This window comes from Lottia gigantea, assembly GCF_000327385.1.
Source record: "Lottia gigantea unplaced genomic scaffold LOTGIsca_30, whole genome shotgun sequence".
In the NCBI taxonomy this organism is placed as follows: domain Eukaryota; kingdom Metazoa; phylum Mollusca; class Gastropoda; family Lottiidae; genus Lottia; species Lottia gigantea.
The window spans coordinates 1,232,314-1,257,414 of NW_008708987.1; the positions used below are offsets into that span (position 1 = coordinate 1,232,314).

The 25,101-nt window shown below is 36.0% G+C and overlaps 6 protein-coding genes across 6 annotated transcripts; 5 read left to right on the forward strand and 1 right to left on the reverse strand.

Annotated features, from left to right (window-relative positions):
- Positions 1 to 611: 611 nt before the first annotated feature.
- Positions 612 to 5,435, reverse strand: LOTGIDRAFT_161652 (hypothetical protein; the record flags this gene model as incomplete). Its single annotated transcript, XM_009057498.1, has 2 exons — positions 612 to 1,757; positions 5,409 to 5,435. The coding sequence occupies 2 exons, from the start codon at positions 5,433 to 5,435 to the stop codon at positions 612 to 614; spliced, it is 1,173 nt and encodes a 390-aa protein (XP_009055746.1).
- A 1,573-nt stretch (positions 5,436 to 7,008) lies between these two features.
- On the forward strand, positions 7,009 to 9,655 carry LOTGIDRAFT_178520 (hypothetical protein; the record flags this gene model as incomplete). Its single annotated transcript, XM_009057499.1, has 4 exons — positions 7,009 to 7,041; positions 7,484 to 7,573; positions 7,880 to 8,031; positions 8,470 to 9,655. 4 exons carry the CDS (start codon positions 7,009 to 7,011, stop codon positions 9,653 to 9,655), a joined length of 1,461 nt encoding a protein of 486 aa, XP_009055747.1.
- A 2,009-nt stretch (positions 9,656 to 11,664) lies between these two features.
- LOTGIDRAFT_161654 (hypothetical protein) lies at positions 11,665 to 12,622 on the forward strand (the record flags this gene model as incomplete). The annotated part of the gene is made up of 2 exons (XM_009057500.1): positions 11,665 to 11,743; positions 12,180 to 12,622. 2 exons carry the CDS (start codon positions 11,665 to 11,667, stop codon positions 12,620 to 12,622), a joined length of 522 nt encoding a protein of 173 aa, XP_009055748.1.
- A 3,259-nt stretch (positions 12,623 to 15,881) lies between these two features.
- LOTGIDRAFT_232615 (hypothetical protein) lies at positions 15,882 to 18,193 on the forward strand. Its single transcript, XM_009057501.1, has 2 exons — positions 15,882 to 16,011; positions 16,986 to 18,193. The coding sequence occupies exons 1-2, from the start codon at positions 15,933 to 15,935 to the stop codon at positions 17,585 to 17,587; spliced, it is 681 nt and encodes a 226-aa protein (XP_009055749.1). The 5' UTR covers positions 15,882 to 15,932; the 3' UTR covers positions 17,588 to 18,193.
- Positions 18,194 to 19,421: 1,228 nt separating this feature from the next.
- LOTGIDRAFT_161656 (hypothetical protein) lies at positions 19,422 to 20,734 on the forward strand (the record flags this gene model as incomplete). The annotated part of the gene is made up of 2 exons (XM_009057502.1): positions 19,422 to 19,497; positions 20,064 to 20,734. The coding sequence occupies 2 exons, from the start codon at positions 19,422 to 19,424 to the stop codon at positions 20,732 to 20,734; spliced, it is 747 nt and encodes a 248-aa protein (XP_009055750.1).
- Positions 20,735 to 21,779: 1,045 nt separating this feature from the next.
- LOTGIDRAFT_161657 (hypothetical protein) lies at positions 21,780 to 24,263 on the forward strand (the record flags this gene model as incomplete). Its single annotated transcript, XM_009057503.1, has 5 exons — positions 21,780 to 21,926; positions 22,368 to 22,439; positions 23,053 to 23,107; positions 23,318 to 23,354; positions 24,179 to 24,263. The coding sequence occupies 5 exons, from the start codon at positions 21,780 to 21,782 to the stop codon at positions 24,261 to 24,263; spliced, it is 396 nt and encodes a 131-aa protein (XP_009055751.1).
- Between the last annotated feature and the right edge of the window lie 838 nt (positions 24,264 to 25,101).

A 25,101-nucleotide genomic window follows, 5' to 3' on the forward strand; every position in this document is an offset into this window, starting at 1 on the left:
GGAACCCCCCCCCCCCCCCCCCCCCCCTATCCCTTTTAGAAAAATAAGCGACCCTATCACCTGATGTTTTGTAGAAACGCCACTGAGCGATGACATACACAACTGTCTTTAAAGACAACATAGAAAAAGGCCTTAGTTACGGCTCTATGTGTGTCTTTGAAATAGTTAAAATCATGTTTATTGATAATATATTAAATTATGCTTAAAATATCGCTTGCCACTGCCTTCAAAGGAAAGCGAGCAGTTCGATGTGGTAAAAAATATAATGTAGTCTTTAGTCAAATTAAGGAGTGATTGAAATTCGTGTAAAGACAATAATAAATTATAAAGCTAGGGTTTTAATTTACTTACATCATATAATATTAATTAGTAAATACATACTTCAAAGACGCCGACAACCCTAATTGGAAACTTGTAGTATAAATAGTTGAAACGTAGTCTAAAGACATCGTATCACGAAACGAGTTGCGTTTCAAGAAAAGATATAAATAGTAACAATACTGAAATGGTAAACATTATTATTTCTAGAATTATGCATTTTGAATTTTCCTTGACGTTTTCTTATCCAGTCCTTCGAGTCCTTTTTCCAGACGTTTACTTTCTTTTTCCTATCATTTTCCTTTCTTTTTCCAGTCGTTTTCCTTCGTTTTCCCGCCGTTTTCTTTCATTTTCAAGTCGTTTCCGATTATTTCCAAATCGTTTCCTTTCATTTTCCAGTCCTTTCCTTTCTTTCCCTGACGCCCCCTTTCATTTTCCAGTCGTTTCCTTTCTTTTTCCAATCGTTTCCTTTCGTTTTCCTGTCTTTTACTTTCATTTTTCGTTCGTTTCTTTTCATTTTTCGTTCGTTTCCTTTCTTTTTTCGTTCGTTTCTTTTCATTTTCCAGTCGTTTCCTTTCATTTTTCGTTCGTTTCTTTTCATTTTCCAGTCGTTTCCTTTCTTTTTTCGTTCGTTTCTTTTCATTTTCCAGTCGTTTCCTTTCATTTTTCGTTCGTTTCTTTTCATTTTTCGTTCGTTTCCTTTCTTTTTTCGTTCGTTTCTTTTCATTTTCCAGTCGTTTCCTTTCATTTTTCGTTCGTTTCTTTTCATTTTCCAGTCGTTTCCTTTCTTTTTTCGTTCGTTTCTTTTCATTTTCCAGTCGTTTCCTTTCTTTTTTCGTTCGTTTCTTTTCATTTTCCAGTCGTTTCCTTTCTTTTTTCGTTCGTTTCTTTTCATTTTCCAGTCGTTTCCTTTCTTTTTTCGTTCGTTTCTTTTCATTTTCCAGTCGTTTCCTTTCTTTTTTCGTTCGTTTCTTTTCATTTTCCAGTCGTTTCCTTTCTTTTTTCGTTCGTTTCTTTTCATTTTCCAGTCGTTTCCTTTCTTTTTTCGTTCGTTTCTTTTCATTTTCCAGTCGTTTCCTTTCTTTTTTCGTTCGTTTCTTTTCATTTTCCAGTCGTTTCCTTTCATTTTTCGTTCGTTTCTTTTCATTTTCTAGTCGTTTCCTTTCATTTTTCGTTCGTTTCTTTTCATTTTCCAGTCGTTTCCTTTCATTTTTCGTTCGTTTCTTTTCATTTTCCAGTCGTTTCCTTTCTTTTTTCGTTTGTTTCTTTTCATTTTCCAGTCGTTTCCTTTCATTTTTCGTTCGTTTCTTTTCATTTTCCAGTCGTTTCCTTTCGTTTTCCAGTCGTTTCCTTTCGTTTTCCAATCGTTTCCTTTCGTTTTCCAGTCGTTTCCTTTCCTTTTCCACTCGTTTCCTTTCATTTCTCGACCTTGCCGGCGCCTATTGTCTTTGATTTTTGTGTCTTTTCCTTTTTCGTTTTTTTTTTTTGCTTTGATTATCCTTCCCGGGGAGTTCTGTTTTACAGTCCTTCGCTCCGGTTTCTTGACATTAAAGCTGTTTTTCTGGTCTTTCAATCTGTCCATATCGATTATCGTCTGTCCTTCTAATTGGGCAATGCTTCAAACCCCCTCATATAAATTTATTGAGGTCGTCTTGTTACAGGAAAGCAGCAGAGATTACAAGCTGAATTAACAGTCTTAAAAATGGCGGATTACATGTATTCGTATTCAAAATTTTGCCAAGTTAATCAGCGTTATCAAAGTATTCAAGGTTGTTTGATATGGCTAACGATCTAACTGATAGAAGCGAATATTATTTAACTTTTTCATGTACATTTCGTAGAATCCCTACATGAACATGGCGCCAAAAGCAAGATAACAGGATTTGATATCTTTATAGAAAAAAGGTTTCCATGGTGCCACAAATAAAATTAAAATAAATAATCATAATAAATGAAACGAAACATTTCTGATGAGATATGCAAATTACTTTTTCAGTGTGAAGTCCATTTTTCTTAAATATTTTTTTTTATATACAATATTGCACATTTGTTGACTTTTAAGCAATGTATAGTACGATATATATGGAACTTGCCGAGGATTCGAACCCATGACATCTAATCGCCTAGCATACAACAATTAAACTCGGAACCGACTTAGCCATTCCACTGCATTATATTTAATAATATTTAATAATGGAGCACAAATGTTTTTGGGGTTTTGTTTTAGGGGGGTGAGGGTATGTGGGCGAGTTATTGTACGCATCATTCGTACCATTTAATTGTGTTCTATTTCCTAATTCAACGGTGTAGTATAGCCGATATAAGACAAGGAGTTGCTACTTGCCCCTTCCTCTTGTAGTATAAACGAATTAATTACCAGAGTGTAGTTTCTACTACAGACCTTATTATGAGAATTTAATCGAAAGAGATATCTAACGTCTTATTAATTAGCTGTAATTGGTTGAAGTTTATTTGAATAAAATCTTAAGAGGATGGGTAAGAGGAGCTGAGGAGCACCTGATAAACTCGTGGTACTCTCGAGTTGATGCTCGTTATTCGAGTTCATATGTTATGCTTATCTTTGCCCTTATCAATCAACAGATTCTGTCATATTAATTGAGGATGAACCACTTGGTCTGATATCATCAATATCTTCAAATGTAATATGAGTGTTTCAGTTCAATATTTGTCGGTTTCTCCAATTTAAAATGGTGGTAATATCTTACAAGACCCACAGTCAAAGGGGTTTTATCATAAACATTGTCAGGAAAATTGTTATTCTGTCACTTGCCAGTTATATGCATTGATCAATATTTTTAACACTTTCTTTAGAGAATGCTCATTCTTCTGGAAAACCCGATGCCACTGAAAAAGTGAGTTTTGTCAGGTCGACAACCATTTCGGAGCATTCCCCAGTGGCGTTTCTATGAACCATATAGTTATCAAAGGGGACTCACATAAAATGATAAGCGTTTTGAGAGTGGAGGGGAAGGGGGCAAAGCCGGGGCAACACCAATTCATGCCACCCACCCCATCCTCTCCCGTAGAAACGGCACCGGCGTTCACAACTAATGTTGTTCATATGATATATCTACAATATACGAGATATACCAGAGTAATATTATGACATGTTAAACATCTATTAATCTCCAGACTCGAGCTGTCTTATAAACTGTTATAAACAACATGCGTATCGAATATACAAGCGGTGATGTTGATATGGTTTCAAACACAGACAGGCGTAAAACTTTGTCGTAAGACCCGGAAAAAAATACAAACGAGCTACTGTGAAAGTTCCGCTGGTGCTTAGAAGCTGTCGAAATTTCGGAATGGATGTGAATTAATTCATTGATTCATTCAAAAAATAATCAGTGCGTGTCTGGTAGTACAGAGTTTTTTTACCCGATCAAGAATGAAATTCCTAATAGATTTGTTGCTCCTTGTTAATGAAATATGCCTTTGAGAGTATAGTAGACACATAGAATCACCAAATTACATTGCTGACTATCATAAATCCGACTGTCGGCTGCTGATAGCGTATAGTGTAAAGTTTTGAAATATACCATACTTAAACTGTCAAAATATTAGATAACCTTACAGATATAACTGTTGATTGATAAACCGTTGTCAATTGATCCTTCATCCTTAACTGATTTGGCTTATCGACTGTTGCTAACGTCTGTATGTGTATTTTGGCGCGAAATCTTTGAAATCTTTCCAAGTCGTAGTATCATTTGGCGGGAAATTTGTCTTTCTTAAATTTTCTTTCTATTGGTTCAAAAAACTAATTCATTCCTGTTTTTTATTAATATTTGGGCCACCCCGTCCCACTTTTCAAGTCCGTGAAAGGTCTTATCTTGAAGTGAAAATTAAGCCATCAAAATGCTGAAAATTCATCGATGGCCATCTGACACTCCATGGCTTATGAGGGCTTCTGGACTCTATTTTGACCTCTCCCTCAGACAATTTCTAGATACACTCCTGACTTTACGGGTAAACGTTAGAATTTAAACGAACGAATTCCAGAATGTTGTTAATGATCAGACCATTCTGTTTAGAGATAGAACAGATACTGGCTGTGTAATGTAGGCTACATGCACGTTGCATAGTGTACAGCTATAAAATACAGATTTCTCATTTTACAGTCGAGTATAGCAAATAAAAATAAGCTAAATAGCTATTAAACCTATCAGATTTATTAAATACAGTAAACATATCGTTCAACTTCTTACTGGAATATTTATTTAGATGGAGTTAGGAATAATTTCATTGCTTTAGAATAATAACAACTTGCCGATTAAATACTCTTAACTTTAACAGCTGATGCAAGATGATATAGACTGTAATTTCCAGCAGTTGTTTCCAAATGGTAGAATGTTTGAGTCAAAATCAGCGAAATGTATGGTTTCGAATCGGCGGCGACTCCGTGTTCTAAGGATCGTCTATCAGACGGGATGCTTCGTTGTTTTTAACAGTTTCATTATGTCAAAATTTAGCAATATTGTCGCAAAATGTGCATAATCAATCAAAATGCAACGAGTTGAAAATATATACGGAATGGTACAAGGAAGTTTTCATGAAGGTAACAGAATGAGCCAATATGAAATCAAGGATTGGTCCAGGTGAAAATTGTCAGTTTAAAAAAGGCTATCAGGTGATCGACGGCCGTCACGTTTTGGCGCGAAATCAAATCACTATCTTGTATTGGCAGACGAACATAAAAGATAAGCAGACGAGAGTGGTAATCTGGGCTCGATTGGTCGACTCTATCTTAATCGCCTTTCCTCGTGTAGTTTACAAACAATTACGATTATGGTATATAAATATTTTGACAATTCCATCTTAGTCTGTCTTAAAATGCTGTAATTATATTGTTTATGTAAATGTCAACATTTGCGCCAGAGCCAGGCGATAGTTGGCTTCCATAACTGTTCGACAAGTGGACAGTTTCAGATTTGTAGGCTTACCACAGGGCCATAACTGGGGTCTTATTTCATTAAGACAAAAATCCTGAGTATTTGATGCTTCGAATTGCCTATCATATGCCCAACTTCGCAAATTCCCGATTTTCTCACCAAGAACAAACAAACCTGCAATTTTTTTTTCTCGCTGCTCATATTGAAATTCAATTGAGTGAAATTTTCACACTTTGTAATAGTTGTATGTTTCATCGACGTGTAAAGTGCTTTTTCTTCTTTTGCAAACATAAAGCACTTGATTTCAAACAGAATAAACAAAGAGAAATATAACGATTACCTCCCTTTCATTGCAGATTTAATGGATTAATTTAAGAAGCGCATTGATCTGTATTTCCCGTCGGTAATAAGGGTGAATTGGTTGACTATCTAAACAGATATTCAATGGGAAATGAACCGCTTTTATGTAAGATTACATAGCTCATAGAGCAAAAAAAAATATGTCTTGAATATGAATACCTGATTCAAGGCCAACAGATTTATTCGTGGTATAATGCGCGTAAGTCGGCTTCCAATAAAAATGTAAAGAAATGAAATGAATGGATACGTCTGGTGTTCTTGAAATTCCACTAAAACTAAGCGTTTTATAACGTCACTATCACCAACAGTTTTTATTATATCTGCGAGCTTTTTCGAAACTACGTCAGTGTGACAATCGATACCCAAAAACAAAACACAACCATCACCCCCTTCCTTAACATTGGCCGACTTTAAATTAGTCTATGATACATTGTAGGCAAGATTATTCATAATTACCTAAGTTGTAAAAACTGTCAAACGTCATGACATAATATATTTTATCTTGTTGAATTTGAATTGGCAGCATTTTCTAATAATTTTGATAGGTTATCAGTGAATTATTACGTCTATAAATTGCTTCTTGGTGCAAGTTATTGGCCACCCCGTGTGGATACATATAAATACGACTTGAATGTCGGCAAAATGTCTACAAACATTTTTAGTTATTTACACAAATATTCCATAGGTATCGCAGCAGGTAGGATAAGAGTTTACGTCTTGACGTCCAAGACTGTAATAACCGGAAGTGTCAGAACTTAGAATTTGGAAACCACTGTTTTGTAAACAAAGCTACGTTTATATACATTCCAAACCGTCTTGATGTGTTGTCGAGTTGTTTATTTCTCTTTTGGCATGATTAAGAGGTCTTTTATGCTTTTGTCATACTCTTTTAACCCCCCCCCCCCCCACCACCCCCAACCCCTTTTATAATATCCCCTTCCGTGTGACCCACCGTACTCTCTTTAGTACTGAATCCCTGCAATATTGATAGTACGAATTGCCAGAACAAAACCCGAGATTTGTATGATTTCACGAGTTACGTCCCATTGTCGAAACAAAATCTACTTCTTACTGCTGCCAGCTCTTTTCTTCCTTAATTTAAAACAAATGAACGTATTCGATGGGTTACTGCTCTTAGTATAGTATAGTAACCTACTGGATTCATATAATTTTGACGGTCATCTGGGCGTACGTTATCAGTGGCATGATCCCCCAAGAAAAGATGTTGACCCAGCTTTGGCCCCACTTACAAAATTTTTATCATTTTACATAGTGAAAGAATGGCCTGTGGCCTCTGCTGGGCCCCACCACCTGATTTACCTGGAAACACCACTGTACGTTATCTCGAGGTAAACGCTCACAAAGTATTTCCAGTCTAAAATATCTCCAGTTTCGTCAAACAAAGCAATTGGGCATGTCTATAATTGCCCAATCTCAATTCATACGAGTATATATCTCAAATTTAACAAGATAACGTGCATTATGAATGTTAAAGGTGGGAATATCAAGGTGTTAAATCAGCATAAATCTTATCTAGTCTTAGATTTCTATTTTTTATCTTTTCGTATTAAAAATGTTAAGGTGGCTGGTCTGGTCGTCTGCTCTCTTGCTCTGTGGTACGTTTTAGATTTTTGGGATTTGATACATTCTGACCACTGAAAATAATTTAATTGTGCCAATTATGGCTTGTTATAGCCTTCCATCTTTATGGCAGTGTCTGGGGCAGATAAGCTTAATTTTAGGCTGAATGTATGCTTATATTGCGACATGATTATTTTTTGTTGTTTGAAGGAGAAGGTGTCAATAAGGTTAATAAGACGTAAAACTCCACATTTTGTTTTCACAGTTAGAGCATCTCAGTTTACTGACCCACACTGTACTAATGGTAGGAGTGCCATAACTCATCTGAGTGGAAATGGTCAGATATAGCAGCCGAATGTGAGCGATTTTTGGCACCACATGGTTATTGTGGAGTTCAGGTAGGTACAAAGGATGGTATCATGAAAAGCAAGGATTATCATTGAAAGGTGGACAGAAGTCACTATCTAACAGACCTATCATTTAATCATTTTTTCGTTTCATTTTTTACACATTCCATTATCTGAATCTTATATCGAGGACTGAATAAAAAAAAACGAAAACGCAAAATGAGATTTACCGTTATCTAACTAATCAGTTCAGTTGCTGTTTTCAGACAGACGCCTTCTCACTATTAAAGTTATCATTTTATTTTAGATTAAGATTTAAGTTAAGACTACGTGTCGGTTATGTCCTTGTATTCGTAGATTTCTCCTCCGAATGAAAACCGTATCGTCACAAACCCGAACAGACCTTGGTGGGAGCGGTATCAACCAGTCAGCTATGAACTGGTCACCAGAAGTGGAAATGAGCAGGATTTTAAAAACATGGTGGAAAGATGCAACAATGTTGGCGTGAGGTAAGAAACACCTGATCGTCGCTTACTTCTCGATCGTTAGAGGAGACCACTACTATACAATTATTGCTCCCGATTTTTCCATGTTGTGGAGGAGATTGTGGTTTACGGAATTGTTTTGGTTGTAGAGATGGTTTAATGGAAGGATTGTAAGAATTGTTAGAGACCCCGGAAGTCCGATCTTTTTTTGTCTGTGCAGCTTATTAGAAAATCTGGCTTAAAAAACGCATCGTGTCGTTTGAATGGGGCGAGGGCGATATCCAATAAGCTAAAGATTTGGATGTCCTTAGATGGAAAACAGTTCTCCTCATTGTACACTGCAGTTGTTATAGGTGATACTTTTGAGTTATGTAGAGCCATCCCATGGTCGAGAAGCGTATAGTAGTTATATTCCATCTTTTCCCATCACCTTGTGACAGCTTTGTCCGCTTCTCTTTTCAGAATATATGCGGATGCTGTTGTCAATCATATGACCGGGGTCGGTGGTACAGGATACGGGACAGGGGGGACACATTACGACGCCAACACTCTCCAGTTTGTGGGAGTTCCATTCGGTGGAAACGATTTTAACGGAGTCAGTGAATGCCACACCCATGATCTGAACATCCATGATTACAACAACGTGAACGAAGTGAGGAATTGTCGTCTGGTCGGATTGGCAGACCTGAAACTCTCCTCCAACTATGTCCGTGATAGAATCGCTGGATTTCTGAACAAGTTAATCGATATTGGCGTGGCAGGACTGAGAATAGACGCCTCGAAACACATGTGGCCAGGCGATATTTCAGCAATTCTTAGCAAAACAAAGGATCTTCGATCAGACATCTTCGGTACCGAAAAGAAACTGTTTGTCTTCCAAGAGGTCATTGACCTGGGCCATGAACCCATCAAAGGCGACGAATACGTTGAAACTGGTAAAGTTACCAACTTCAGATTTGGCATCGAACTTGGGAAGGTGTTCAGGAAACAGAATCCCTTGAAATATCTGTCCAACTTTGGAGAAGGATGGGGCATGATGGATGGTCATTATGCTGTGAATTTTATTGATAATCATGACAACCAACGTGGACACGGCGGAGGTGGTTCCGTACTGACTCATTGGGAACCTAGACCATACAAGATGGCGACCGCTTTCATGTTAGCTCACCCGTATGGATTTCCGAGGATAATGAGTAGCTATGAGTATGACAGGCAGTATGACTGGATAGGACCACCTCACAATGGAGATATGAGTACTAAAGATGTCATTATCAACAGCGACAAGACCTGTGGCAACGGATGGTCATGCGAACATAGATGGCGCCAAATATACAACATGGTCGCATTCAGAAACGCAGCAGGTTTTGAAGGTTTGACAAACTGGTGGGCCGGCTCTGATTATCAGATTGCGTTTTCGAGGGGTAGCAAGGCCTTCATTGCGTTCAATCTCGAAGACTGGGATCTCAACACATCGTTAAATACAGGAATGCCATCAGGAACATACTGTGACGTCATATCCGGAAGTTTGGTTGAGGGTCGGTGTACCGGGCGGACAGTTCAGGTAGACAGTGGAGGAAATGCTAATATACATGTCAGTAACAGCTGGGAAGATCCAATGGTAGCTTTTCACGTGGGTAAGTTCCTGTAGTATGATTTTTCCCAAAATTGAAAGTCGCACTTTTTTCAAAATTTACCATTAGGATAGTATCTACTTTGCCCTTATCAAATTTATACAATTGATGGAGTTAACGAAGAGTCGGATGATTTTTATTCAAAATGGGATATGGTTAGTCACAGCCTAAAAGTCACTCTGCAATTGATCAAGTTTGTACAGTTATTAATTCATAGTTTCTAACCAAATTATGCAGAGAGGTAGAGCAGACAACGAACAATCAGATTATGCAAAGAAAAAAGCAGTCGGATGATCCCTTTAATGGGTTTCCACTTAAGCTATTATACATTTTAAGAAGCCGTCATAATCTCATATACTTCTTGTTCAAGTAGAGCTGCATTACGTAATACGTGATATCATGTACATTAATATTCCTTTATATTGTCTTCTCATGGAGCTAATAAGATATCATTATACACATTGTTTAAGTAGGGCTGTTTTACTATACGTAATTACGTAATTCTCTACATTGTGATCTAATGAAAGACTAACGGGATGGTGTGTAGCATTTAAAGGTATGGTGGGACTGATGGAATAATTACTCCAAAGCAATCAAAGCAATTGCGGTATAAATATTCAAGTATTTCCCATACTTGATTGTCTAGAATGTTCAAAAACCAAAATATGAACTTCCAAATGAATTTGACTTGTTTTTCATTATATTACTCTATACTTTGAATTTGACATTTCTCGTACTTGTATATACTACACACGCAAGAGTATTAAACTGTTGTTTATTAGACCTAATGGTGGACCTCAAATCACTAGGTTGAAGGTTTTAAGGCTAACAGTTCCAAAAGCCTGGGGATAAGATCTGTCACGAATTTAATTCAACAATTATCATTGTAAAAGAATAAAGCAGTTCGGAGCTCTATGGAACTAAAGTCAATTCATTAATTGTTTTGCTTTTTTTATTCGAAAAAGTGATAGTAACAGTTCGATGCTCCAAGACATCTTAGTTGAATATTTCACCCCTTCCTGCAATCGACCTGTTCAACTTTTAACCTTTATCGTTCCAGGTGCGAAACTGAACTGAAAACAACAAGAAATCTAATTTTAGAAAACAAACTGTATTTATATAAATCAAATTTGATTTGCACGGTGAATGGTATTAAAAAAAAATTAAACAGTTTTTAACTGTAAGTGTTCATTGTTTACTACAAAACATCTGCCTCTAGCCTATTCCAGCCTCTAATAGATATTTTGACAGATGTCAGCTGGTGCAATTTTTCTAACATAATATTAAATTACCTTTACGACGATTGCAAATTAGTGATGGTCACCATCGTGACTTTCGTTTCTTTTTGTACCACGTGACTTTGAGACCTTTGAAGTTTTGGCTGCGCACGCAGTTTTAAATGGTCGATGTGAGATCAGTTTCGTGAAAAAAAAATTGATGGAACCGGGGACGTAACATAAATGGTGTAGGGAGAAAATGATGGCATGACTTAACTACAAAAAACATTCGTCTTTCCACATATAGCTGGGTTTTGCAGATCCGGGATATCTTAATAGGTTTTAAACCCCCGCACCTGCGGAGATGCGGAATGTCTTTATGTAACAGGTCCCTTTCTTCTTTCCCTACGCCAGCCTACATTCTGTCCAAATAGCTATTGGAGGCTGGAAGAGAGACAGATGTTTCGGTCTGGTCATAAGAAAGTCGTAGTACTAAAATGCATATGAATTTTACTCAAATTGTGATAAGGGAATTAGCTCACCTGTATTCAGATGGGCGAAAGAACGAGTTCACGCGCGATCATCGTAAAACTCGATAAAATTGAGATTAGTATTATGACGAAATTATTGACAATATTACGGGCCAGTGCTATAACAATGGGGTCATTTAGGCATTAAGAAACACCCCATTGCTTGCACCAGTCAATATAAAGGGGTCGAGATATCAGTGACCTTCATAGTTGGAAAAAATTGATCCACAGTTAAGGCTGTTCAGTTTTTATTTCTGTCCATTACATGCAGCAGACATAATGCGAGCTATAGAAGTTTTTGTCCTGTTGATTCTTGTAGGATCTCTTACGACTGCCAAATTAGAACGATCATCTAAAGGTGAGTTAATTTTTCTATTTTACTCAATTTTTGCCCAAACATTTGGACCCTTGGATGAAAAAAAGCAGAATTCACTCGACAAATTTCGATTTACCTTTGAATGAGCGAAAACTGTAAGCTTCAATATGAGCGTAATTTGAAATGTTTAGATTGATTGCAAAACAAAATCTTTTTATGCTTCAAAAGTATTGTGATATTAAGGTATTTGTTAATATTGTGAATTTTTGAGTGTTTTGTTTCCATTGATGTCTTTAGAGGAAGTAAATTTGTGTTTTTTGAATTTTATTTCGTTATAAGTTTTTCGATAATAGCACAGTATCTTGCACAATACTCTATAAATTGGTGCACACTGTCACTTTAAAAGGCAGATGGTTATTTTTGTGATCCTTCGTTGTTACGAATAAAAACAGAAATGTTTTGTACATCTTAATTTCAGGTGTAAGGGGTCAACGAAATCGTCCAGGACAGTTACAAAATGGTGGCATTATTTCCCAAGTTCCGTTTTTGTCACCTAAAGAACGCAACTATATCAACAAAGCTGGTCAACGAATCGTAAACTTCATGGATGTTTTTCACGGCGTTTTATTCAATCGAGGAAAACAGTCATTACCTGCTATAACCGGAAGTGTCGACGACAATATGAAAATGGCGATGGCGAAAGCCAGACGAGCATATTACAGTTCAGCAGCTCAAACAATTCAAGGTTTAAAATTGAAAACAAATAATACTTTCAAAGAACTCAAAGATTCAGTCAAATTGTTACCAATTTTCAAGGTTCAGGCTGCTAGGAGATTCAGGAAACCAATGCTGACCACAGGGACAACCACAGAGATGCGACCCCAGAGGCTATCACATGGGCATCACATCCTCGATCAGTGAAGCCGGAGAGACAACAGAATCAGTTTCCCAGAAGGAAACCAAACAGACCCAGAAACAATTTTCAACAAGGAAACAGAAACGTTCAAGCTGCTGGGAGATTAAGGAAACCAATGCCGACCCAAGAGGCAACCACAGAGGCGACCACAGGGGCGATCACTGAGGCCACCACAGAGGCGACCGCAGAGGCGACCACCACAGAGGCGACCACAGAGGCGAATGTTACACAAATGAAATAAAATAAGAGCGTCCAGCGAGTGTCGTGTCAAATTGAAACTCTTTGAGCAACTGCTAAGTTTGAATGGATGCGTGACATTATTTCTTTTCATGTGAAATATTTTAAGACGAAAGCTACATGAAATTGTGTTTAACGGGCCTTATATGCCAATTTTATCTTTTGATTTTCTAGATTTCTTTTTATCAAAAATATTGTATATCAAAATTTAGATTTTTGTGTGTTAATAAATTTAGATTTTTGTGTTTTAATGAATTTAGATTTTTGTGTTTTAACGGTTTTATATGCCAAACATAAGTTTTGATTTTTTAGATTTCTTTAATTGAAAATGTTTTGAATTTTGTGTTTTAATAAATTTAGATTTTGTGTTTTGATAAATTTAGATTTTGTGTTTTAATAAATTTAGATTTTGTGTTTAAATGAATTTAGATTTTTGTGTTTTAACAGGGCTGTGTATGATAGTTTACAACACGTTTAGTGATGAATTATTACACAATGTTGGTGCAAGTTTACACTATATTCTGGGTATCTTTACGTAAGGCGAAGAGGTGTAAACTTTGAATAGATTTTATTAGGTGTTACTGTTTACACGGTTGTTGGTGTAGGTTATGAGTGTATACACCTGTTATGATTGTTTTACACACACTCAGTTATATACGCGTCTGAACGTGTCGCTCAAACAATCCAATAAGAAAGCTTAATAATAAGGCAACTAACTTATTCTGGAGTTTAAACCTGACTGACAAGGTTGTCTGATTTCTACAAACATTGTAAACTGTAAACCTAAATAAAAGAACATATTTCATAATATATACTTAGCTAGTTTTAATCATGTTATATGTTTCAAATAAATATCTGGTATCCATTTCATTATTAAAAGACAAACGAAAATAAATAATGATATAATTCTTTCAGAAAACTGTGTTTATCAATAGTCAAATCAATAACAATGTAGAAGTTTTCTGATGAATGAAAATCACCAATGCTAGCAATGTAAGGAGATGGAGTTGCTGGACTATCAAGTATATTGTCTCATGAATGAGTTCCTGAAATACATGTATATTAAGATATTGAGTTAACAGTAATAATCATGAGTTTATTTACTACATAATAAGGACATTCTTGTTTTTACATTTTCTATAATTGATAAGATTAAATAATAACAGCTAACATCTGGCTCCTTTCAGTAATATTTGAGATGTATTTGCACACAAAATTAGGTTTATTTTAACGCTTTTTGATATCTAACTCGTTAGCGAGACAAATAAACTGTACATAGGCAGCTTTGTTTCAAATTAGAAATTTAAATAAAAGTTTGACAGATTGAAAGACCACCAGCTGATATGAATGATCTACATTACCATTTACCAATATACATAAGCATGCTCGGTTATCAAGGCAAGTTTTTATACAGACAGGTCTACCTGATTGAACACAAACTTTTAATTATCAAAATAGGTCAATAAAGGTATATTTATTCATTAGTGGACTTACCTGGTGTCATAACCATTTACCAGAATCCCTGTTTAATCCAATTAAAATCCATATAACTAAGTTATTATCAATAAACCAACTACATTTAATATAAAACGCTTAATATTTCCTGAATAGTAAAATCACTGCAAAGAGAACACCTGTATCTTATTGTTTAAAGGGACCATTCCGCTTTATATTAGGTTGAATATGTTTTGCTCAAATTTGAGAGAAAATGTGCCCTAACTGAAAAAAAAAAGATACAGCCGTTGATTTTAAACGCCAAAATTAAAAAAAAAAATTACGTAAGGCTTCTAAGTTCGTTATACTTTTTGCAAGCTGTTAGAAAACTATGTACGGATTTGTGTAAAATAAACGCCTAATTGTAGAGAAATATGTCTCCTACGTTTTCTAAAGGTTTCAACTAATAATAACGAGCCATTATAAAGTCAAACACCGAAACTAGGTCAAACTGCTTCATTAGCAATTAGTACTCTCCGTTTTTAATTAACCCTTTAAAACAAATTCAGTTTGATCAAGAAGATTCAAAGACATAAATAACATATTATAGAAATATTTTCAGGTATAATTTACGACGTTTTTAATAATGAAAATATTTCACAAAAAAGCGGAATGTCCCTTTAAGTTTGAATTAAAAAAAATTACACTTTAGTTCCCTCTGGGAGAGATAGGTCAAGAAACAGACTGCTGTAGAAAGTAATTCTAAAATGATAATTTTGCCAATTTGCGCTAATAGTCTGAGCAGAGCAACGGATTTTTTTGTACATTTTCTATAGTTTTTTTTTTTTTAAAATTGGAATATCAGCCTCAAAATAGTACTATTAATCTTAGAATCTTGTTGATTTTCACGGGGACCCACTTTCAGAGGAGGTGACAGGGGGTGATCCAGACATCTAACTTAGTGGTAATTATTTTGAGCCAGTGGTTTCGTGGATGTGGGTGAACAAAAGAAGCTGATTAGGGACCAACACCACCAACCAACCATAACTCCGCCCACCTACTATTTGTAAGAGGGTGAATTGAGATTAAATGTTGTATTATGTAATATTTGTACGTCTGCTTTTCTTAACCTGATAGGGCTAAAACTGTGAACATTGTTACAGCTTGAACTCTAACCTTTATTATTAAAGGTGCTAAACTGAAAACAATAAATCTAACGCTATTAGAAAACAAACTGTACTGATGTAAATCCAACTTAGTTTTCACGGTGAACGGTATTAAAATATTTCAGTTTTGAACTGTAGTTGGTCATTGTACTAAGTCCGTCATAGTACTAAAATACATATGAATGTCATTCAAATTGCGTTCAGTGGATTAGCTGATCTTTATTCACGTGGGCTAAAGAACGGGTTCACGCTCGATCACATAAAAACACGATAAAACGTGTCCTTGAGATAAGTTTTATGACGAAATTATTGACAATATTACGGTCCAGTGCAATAACAATGGGGTCATTTAGGCATTAAGGGACACCCCTTTGTTTACACGAGCCTATATAAAGAGGTCTAAATATCAGTGACCTTCATTGTTGATAAAAAGTGACCTGTGGTCAAGACTGTTCAGTTTGTATATCCGTCCACCACAATGCGGGCTGTGGAAGTTTTCGTCCTGTTGATTCTTGTAGGATCTCTCACGGCTGCAAAATTAGAACGATCATCTAAAGGTAATTTTGTTTCTGTTATTTACTCATATCTACAGTTTTCGCACATTCGTCGCTAAATCAAAATCTACCGCCTATTTATGAAAATTGGAATAGCAGCCTCAAAATAGTACTTTTAGTCTTGGCTTTGCATTGAATTGAAGACAAAATTAAGAGCATGTGTTCACATTGAAACTTGTTTATAGGAGAATTTTAAATCAAAATTGGGCACTTGTCTATTAAACGTTAACTTTAAAAATGATAATATTTTCATCAATGTAAAATCAATATCGATTTACCGATAAATGTGCAAAAATCAATAACTTTCAAAATGAGCTTAAATTTGAAATGTTTAGATTGATTGCAAAACAAAATCTTTTTATGCTTCAAAAGTATTGTGATATTAAGGTATTTGTTAATATTGTGAATTTTTGAGTGTTTTGTTTCCATTGATGTCTTTTAGTGAGTAATTGCTTTTAGTAGTAGTTCGTGTTTTCTGAATTTTATTTCGTTATAAGTTTTTCGATAATAGCACAGTATCTTGCACAATACTCTATAAATTGGTGCATTTTGATACTTTAAAAGACAGAAGGTAATCCTTCATTATTAAAGGGACATTCCGCTTTTTTTGTAGGTCGAATACAGATTTTGCTCAAATTGTGAAAAATATACACCAAAATCTAGAGAAATGTGCCCTTTAACGTATCTAAAAGTTTTAACTTAAACAATACAGCCGTTAATTTTTACACGCCATTTTAGAGTCATTGTAAAGCCAAACACCAAAACTAGGTCAAACTGCTTAATAAACAATTAGTTCTCACCGATTTTAATTAACCCTTTTAAAGCAAATTCAGTTTGATCAAGAAGATTCAAAGACATAATAACATATTTTAGAAATATTTTCAGGTATAATTTACGACATTTTTCACAATGAAAACTTTTTACAAAAAAGCGAAATACCCCTTTTAGAATAAATGGATTTTTCATTTTCATTTCAGGTGAAAGAATAAAGGGTCAACGAAATCGTCCAGGACAGTTACGAAATGGTGCCATTGTTTCCCAAGTTCCGGTTCTGTCTCCTCAAGAACGCAGCCGACAACGAAACAACTTTATCGATAAAGCTGGTCGACGAATCGTCAGATTGATGGACTTCGTTCAAGGTGTTTTATCCAATCGGGGGAAACTACCATTACCAGCCACGACCGGAATTGACGCAGACAACAAGAAAATGGCGATGATTAAGGCCAGACGAACATTTTACAGTTCAGCAGCTCAAACGATCCAAGGTTTAGAATTGAAGACGAAAAATACTTTTAAAGATCTAAAAGATTCAGCCAAATTGTTGCCAGTTGTTGAAAATCCACGACCATTGAAACCTGGGAGAAAACAGAATAAGTTTCCCAGTAGAAAGCCAAACAGACCCAGAAAAAAACAAAACAAATTTGCAAATAGAAGAAGAAAAATGAATAAATTTCAACAATTTCGTGCCAGAAAAGCAAACCGAAAAGTTCAAGCTGCTCGGAGATTCAGGAAACCAGTGTCAACCCCTAAGGCGACCCCAGAGGCGATCACAGAAGCAAATGGTACGCAGCTGAAATAAAATATAAAGCGCCTGTGAGATTATTGTGTCAAATTGAACTTTTTAGCATGGCTGCATGATATTCTTTCGTTTGATGCCAAATATTTTAAGACGAGACCTCCGTGAAATTTGGTTTCAAGGGCTGTGTATGCCAAATTTAATTTTTTGATTTTTTAATTTTTTATAGCAATAATGTAGATGTCATTTTATCAATAAAATAAGATTCCTTTTGAATATTTCACAATGTCCATTGCAGTTTACAAGATGGACAATTTAGTATTCAGATCATCGGGAAACAGAAGAATTGAAAATGCCTTTGCATACGAAATTTGCACATATGTTTTTATCTGGATATAAAACCATAAACCACATCTATCTTCCTGATAAGAACGTTGTCTTGGTTTCTTCGAATGCTCCGACACTCTGTCAAGCCATTTTCAGACATAGGATACATGGACTCGATTGAAATCGAATTAGTTCCCCAAATACAAACAATTAAAGTGTTAATTGACCGAGTGTATTCGTTATACAAATATTGAAAAATAAGAATGAATTTAGAAGTTGTAACAAAATCGAAAGAAAATGTCGAGTTTTCAAGTGCAATAAAAAAAACCGTGGTTTAAATTTAGGAAATATATAAAGATGTTTCGAGGTTTTATATTTTAGCGTCGGGTGTGTTCACAACTGGTTTTTACCATCTCATCTAAGTTTCCTTGACCATTTTAGTTAAGTTTTTGAATGAAGTTCATGAAGGTCTGAATATACTTTATCCACAGTGTTAAAGGTTCGCCATCCGTTTTACCAATCGTTCTTTAGTCTAAAAAACGGGAATTGTCTAGCTAAGCAAATTAGTTATATTGTTCACAGCTCAAAATCTAAGCCTTCAAATCCATCCAGAATTATCCGCGTTTCAAAGTTAAAATGGCGACTCGTCTTTTCCTGAGACTTTGTCATAGAAAAGACTTAAAAAGTGGAAATTCTAGTTTGCGGTATATTTGAAGAGATTATGCGATGTTCGATCTTAAACTTCGCCTCTAAGTATAGCGATAACTGAACACACCGAGGGCCCAGTTTACTGAAAGAACCGTAGTTTAACAAGGACGATAACCCGCGTTAGAAGTCCCCTGTTCTATTTTAAAGCAAAGCAAAGCGATCCTAGCATGAACAGACTCTGTCATTGGTGAGGTTAGAAAGTTTCAGAGTAAGTCTCTGATAATGTATTTGTCATAAAACTCTTAGAGTACTGATACATTCGTTTGTAAGATTTGGCCTAATAGTTTTAGCTACAGCGATGTCATCATCCGGTCAAAAAATCATTTTGATTTTTGAGTCAGAGTACATATGCAACGAACTTTGGTACATACGTCCATGTAATATATTTGGCCTTCATTTTGCCACCGAATGTTTATAATTAGTTGCGGTTTGTTGATTTCCTCCGTACAATTAACAGATAAAATTAATCAACGTATTAATCAACTGTCGGTTACCCACAACTTGGGGCCACACCAAGAAAATAGCTCTATTAACAATAACACCTCATTTTCACGTACACTGATAACTCACAAAACCTTCCGCGGTCAATTGGGTGTCGACTCTTATTCTCACCTAAAATAAACTTAACACTTCTCCGCATTTAAAAATTATGAGAAGAAATAATTCGTCCCAACGTTTCACCACCCAGCCATTACGCAGCTTATTTAATCACCGATTTGATTGGATGCGTCAGAGCGCCGACTGTGTTTTGGGAATATATAATGAAGTTCTCGATGCAGAGTCCAGTAACATTTTTGACCATGAGTCGGTGATATATTTGTTATAATTTGACGATATTTATTTGGATTAGTGCGTACTCGAGATGAAATTGGTTATTGTTTTGGTATTATCTCTGACTGCAGTCTACAATCAGGGATTTCAGTCTAAACCTCCTGTGGGTATGTAAGGTTTAATTATTTCAGTAGCTTGAAGGTACATGTAATAGATCATTCGGCTGGTGGACGGATCTCTTCTTTTTTCAATTTGTGACAGAATAACGTTAAAAGGAGTTACAGTAGAGATCGATTTAGCAGCTGATGATGTTCTGTGTTAGTTAAAAAAAATACCAAGTTGGACCTCACAATTGCAAATGAATGAAAACAGGGTGCTATGTTGCGAATACGTGATGTCTGTTGAATTCAATTCCGGTTTTCCAGACATTTTTGTATGCGGAGAATGAAAACGCCATTTGGCAATTTTCGGCAGTTCCCGTAGAACTTCCACAGAAAATCGTTAGTGGTATTGCTTATTGTGTCTGGAAAATCAAGAACACATTATTGGACTTTACAATATTAGCAGTCCGTGTACATTTCATCCTGAAAAATGCTAAGAGTAGCTGAAAATAAGCTTTATCTGCCAGAACGAATAGTGAACGACCTTTAACAATAAAATATATCTCACATCATGAACCGTTTCAAGAAGGCCTATTCGGTAGTTTCATGGTATCATTATATTGTCATTTCAGAAAATATTGGTAATCCAGGGTCACTAACAAACATTCAGAATCCACGCATTCGTCGCACACCTAATCCCTATTATGGGTTATACAACTATTTGTATTCTTCGCCCTATTTCAACCGACCAGCAGCAATGACCAGACGGATTGGAGCACCACGCGGTGTTCTGAGAAACCCACAACAGCAGGCTAGACCTGCGCCTACGAGAGTCCAGGCGCCTGCACCGGGTCCACAGAGAGCTCAAGCCGTGCAAAGAAATAGAGCTCAAGCGGTACCGAATAATGTCAATCCTTATGGCTTTGGAAGAAGACTCGGGATGCTCGGTGCATTGAATGGTATGCGAGATCGAAGTCGATTGGGTAGACACGGTGGTCCTGATGATCTGAACGGTCTCGTTGGTCGGAATCAGGACCGCAGTCGTCATGTGGATGGTATACGAGGGATCGGACTTGGTGGTGGATTGTATAGGGCTATGTCCGGAAGTGGTTGGAAATCTTATGGAAGCAGCAGTGGAGGCAAGGGGTCGTATTACTACCGACACACGGGCTCTTCCGGTGGCTATGGGGGTAGTTACAAGGGAAGTTACTATTATCGAGGGGGGAGCGGTGGTGGTCATGGAACCGGTCACGGTCACGGTCACGGTCACGGTCACGGTAACTCCTACTGGAGTAGAAGATGAGGGTTATCGCCCTTAAATTTCATGTGTTTTTTGAGTTGACATAAATATTTTCTTTTTGTTTTTTTTTCTGTTATTGCTTGTGTGATGCCTGTTCATAATTGAAGCTGCATTTTTTGCGTATTGGTATAAAACTTTTTAAGACTCTGATACTTTTTATCATTCAAGATGGCGGATTAAACCGCTCGTTATCCGATAGACGGTGGACTCAACCGCTCGTGATCCGATAGACGGTGGACTCAACCGCTCGTGATCCGATAGACGGCGGACTCAACCTCTTGTGATCCGATAGACGGGCGGACTCAACCGCTTGTGATCCGATAGACGGCGGACTCAACCCTTTGTGATCTAATAGACGACTGACTCAACCGCTTGTGATACGATAGACGGTGGACTCAACCCTTTGTGATCCGATAGACGGCGGATTCAACCTCTTGTGATCCGATAGATGCCGGATTAAATGACTCCTGACCCTTCAGAGATAAACTCTGCTGCTTAATAATGCACTTTGTTATAATATGTTTAATGTATTTCATGATAATGTGTTACATGGTTATGGTTCTTAATGTTCAAATATTTTTTCACTTATTTATTTTCTTGCTGTGTCTGCTTTTTTGCTGTAATAAACTTTGAATAGATTATTATTCTATATTTTTTCTGTGTGGGACTGTAAAAAATGACGATAAATTATTTTCTTTAGAGTACGCCCTTTTCTCCTTCTGTTCATTCTGTGCAAACGCTGATATGACTAAACTGAATCAACATTGTTTCCCAGGGGATGGGGGGCATGTCGGATCAAACCTAAATAACCCATGGTAGGCTAATTGCACAGATTCTGACTTTCTAAATAAAACGCTCATATAAAGTATTAGATTCGATTGAGCCTACGTTCGTAAAGGTTGCTGAAGTGCTATAGGGCGGGGGGACTAAGCTGGAGAAGCCTTAGAAACTTTCTGATGAGAATATTGCAATTATAGAGTGTCCAGTTAACCAAGACTATGTCTAACGTTTGGGCAGATAACTCTTTACAAGAAAAATGTCAACAACAATGACGAAGCTTTCGGAATATTTCTTGATTTGTTCAATGATTTTTGTCGTATTTATGCTTCAAAGAGGAACATGTGATGATGTTGTAACAGAAGAACAAATTTCGTACGCTAAAGGCTCTGTTTGTGGATATTGCTCTTATTGCAAGGTAAAAATTCATCATCGGTTTTTTTTTTCACATAAATAGTCTTGATTATCACATTATAGTTGTTGTTGTTGAGTCAGACTATTTCAACTACTTGGTTTTACAAGTAGGCTTTTTTCTCAAAAATATTGTGTTATTACCTTTGAGCTTACAAAATGAATATATCTCAATCAATCCAGTAAACGGAGAGGGTGGGAAGGATGGAATCATCCATCCTCAAGCTGAAAACATGACTCACTACTGAAATTGATTGAGATACTATTGCAAAAGACATGGGAGTAAAGGTTTAACTTTGTACTAATGAAAAAGTTACGAAAGCACTGGCACAGGACTTACAAATTTTTCTTAAATTTGAATTAACAAACTTTGTGTTTATAATTTGATGTACTTGGGGGTTATGATAGATCTATGTCTTAGGATTCCCTTTTTTACTTCTTCTTCTAGTTTTGCAAGCTATGTGATAAAGATTGTCCATGTGAAACTAGTCCTAGTAAACCCAACTGTAAAATGTGCAAGGTGAGATATCCTATGTAATATCATAGAGGCTTTAGAGGCTAATGAATTAATTGATATCCATGCTGAGAGAAATGGTAATATGGTAATACATAGATTAACTAATCTATAGCCGGAGAGGCAGATCTTATCACCCTTTCTGGAACACTTGAAATTAGACAAGATCAAGTGATAACAAAGACATGATAAGTTCGGTTTGCCAGCTCTACATCGCCGCAGGAGAACTCTTGTCATTTTCATGTCTTGAGTAGGATTCGAACACATTGCACCTGGTGGCGTTTCTACGCGGGGGGTCTTTGACCCCTCCATTTTCAATTTTTTTATCATTTAACATAGTGAAAAAATGGCCTGTGGCCCCCTGGAAAATTTTGTGACCCCTGCTCGGCCCTCTCATGGCCCCATCACCTGATGTTTCCTAGAAAATACCACTGATGGCACCTAATCCGATTTTACATGACAAGTGGAGTCGCCCACGACAAAAACATGAAATGTTACATCCAAATGAAATGAGAACTAATTGCTTAACAGTTCCAACTACTTAATGAGCTATTCCATTGCCACAGAGTATTACTGTACAGTATAAAAATTGATAATTTCTATCTGATTATATTTTTAGTATTGTAAATATTGTTATATATGTTCTGGTGTATGTGATACCATTTGTCAACCAGGTGAGAATAAAATTAATTATTAGAAGGTATTTAAAAGGAATTGTAGAGAGGTTTTCTAAACCTGCTAATGATATCTAAGGACCTTTCTAATAGTGACGTCATAAAACCCTCAAAGTGGACGTCAAATTGATACTATCAGTGTCCCCGATACACATAAAAAGTCACGTCAATGTAAGACCTGTGAAACATTGTGTTCTACTCTATTTCTAGGTGGTATGATAGATAAAATATCAGCTGCTATTGTAAAGTAAGTACATGTTTATAACTTGTAGATTAATTATTAATTATTAATGTATATAACTGAAGATTTCAATGCTACTCACATATCATCTCTTTGAATAAGTTATTGATATTTTCACAAACAGTTATTACTCATGTCGGGGGTGTATCTCGAAAATGGACTGAGGGTGGGAAATGAAAGGTTTCTCTCTGATGTCAGGCCCAAAACCTCTTAATCCTTCAGGTGCCAGAGGCCCACGGAAGGCAACAGATTTCTGATGGTCTAAGACATATTTTGAATATTTAGAGGGCTTAATTTTCTCTTCAGAATAAGACCTTTCACAGGCCTGATAGAGGGTCCCTGGCCCAAGGGCCCACCCCCTAAACCTAACCACTGACTGATTTAGTGATTTTATTAGTAATGATAGCACATGGAAATATAAAAAATAGTTTGTATGTGACTATAGCCTAATTGGAAAAATCGGCAGATTTTATTTATAAAAAGTGATATCTGAAATTGAGGTCTATCAGATATCAGAGCAAAAATTTATATGATGGAATCCATCAAGAAAAGTGCTTACCCAGACAGTATATTTTTTACGTCACCTAAAAGCTTTATGATATGATTCAGATAGCTGAAATATAATGCTATCAGAGCAAATATTTATAGAATTGTATCCCTTTTTACAAGTTTTGCGTCGCCTAAAAGCTTTATAATATGATTCAGATAGCTGAAATATAGCTCTATCAGCTTGCAAATTTTTATATAATTGTTTTCATTACAAAAGGCGTTTGCCAAAATAACATTTTTAAAAGTTTTACGTCACCTTAAAGCTTTATTATATATTTCAGTGCTCTACCAAGTTTTAATAAAGAAGAAATTGAAGATGATTTAGAAAGTGTTAAACCTTGGTTAGATAAAAAGGATGAATTATGATTGCCAAAACTTTTAGTCTGTTGTGTGAGCTTCTTATTTAGACTTTCCTGCCACATATTTTAACCTCACTAGCTTTCTTACTATATCTATAACCTTATCTGTTTACAAAGCCATAGTCCAATCCAAGTTAAAATTAAAATGACGCAAACGGTCTTGTGGATTTAGACAAAGACAATGAAGTTTGTCACTTAGAATTGCCTTATTTGCCTCCATTACACACAGGCTTTGGTCACAAAATATTACACCAAAAAAGATACCCTTGTCAAGGTTTGCTTTACTTGCTGATTTGAATCCTTTCACCCTTTCGAAAATGATAGTAAAACATGAGGTTCCACAGCAATTAAAGAAATTTAGCTTAATGACATTCAAAAAGGTTGTTCAAAACAGATAACTTAATGGTGATGTCCCTATAAATGCATTGAGATAAAAAACAATAGTTGGAGAAATTGTCAGGAATCTTGATTGTGTATGTATTATATTACATTCCATTTGTATCTTATTGTATTGTGTTTATTTATCTTCTGTTTGTTCTGCATTTACATTGTATTCATTTGTATCACAATTTGATGTTTGTATTAAATTTTTTAATTTTTAGATATTTTTTGTTACATGACTAAGGATAGGTAAACACATGTTCCTAATTTAAAGAAATCTATGAATATTATCTTTCTCATCTGAAAGAGTCTCATTTCAACTATCTGTGTTATTCTCTAGAATGAAAATCCAATATTCGTAAAGCCGCGAATAAACGAGGACACGATTCGTTCCTTCTATTTTTGTTTGTATTGATTATCCCTCAACGAAAACCGTACCGGACACCGTACCTCGTCTATTCTCA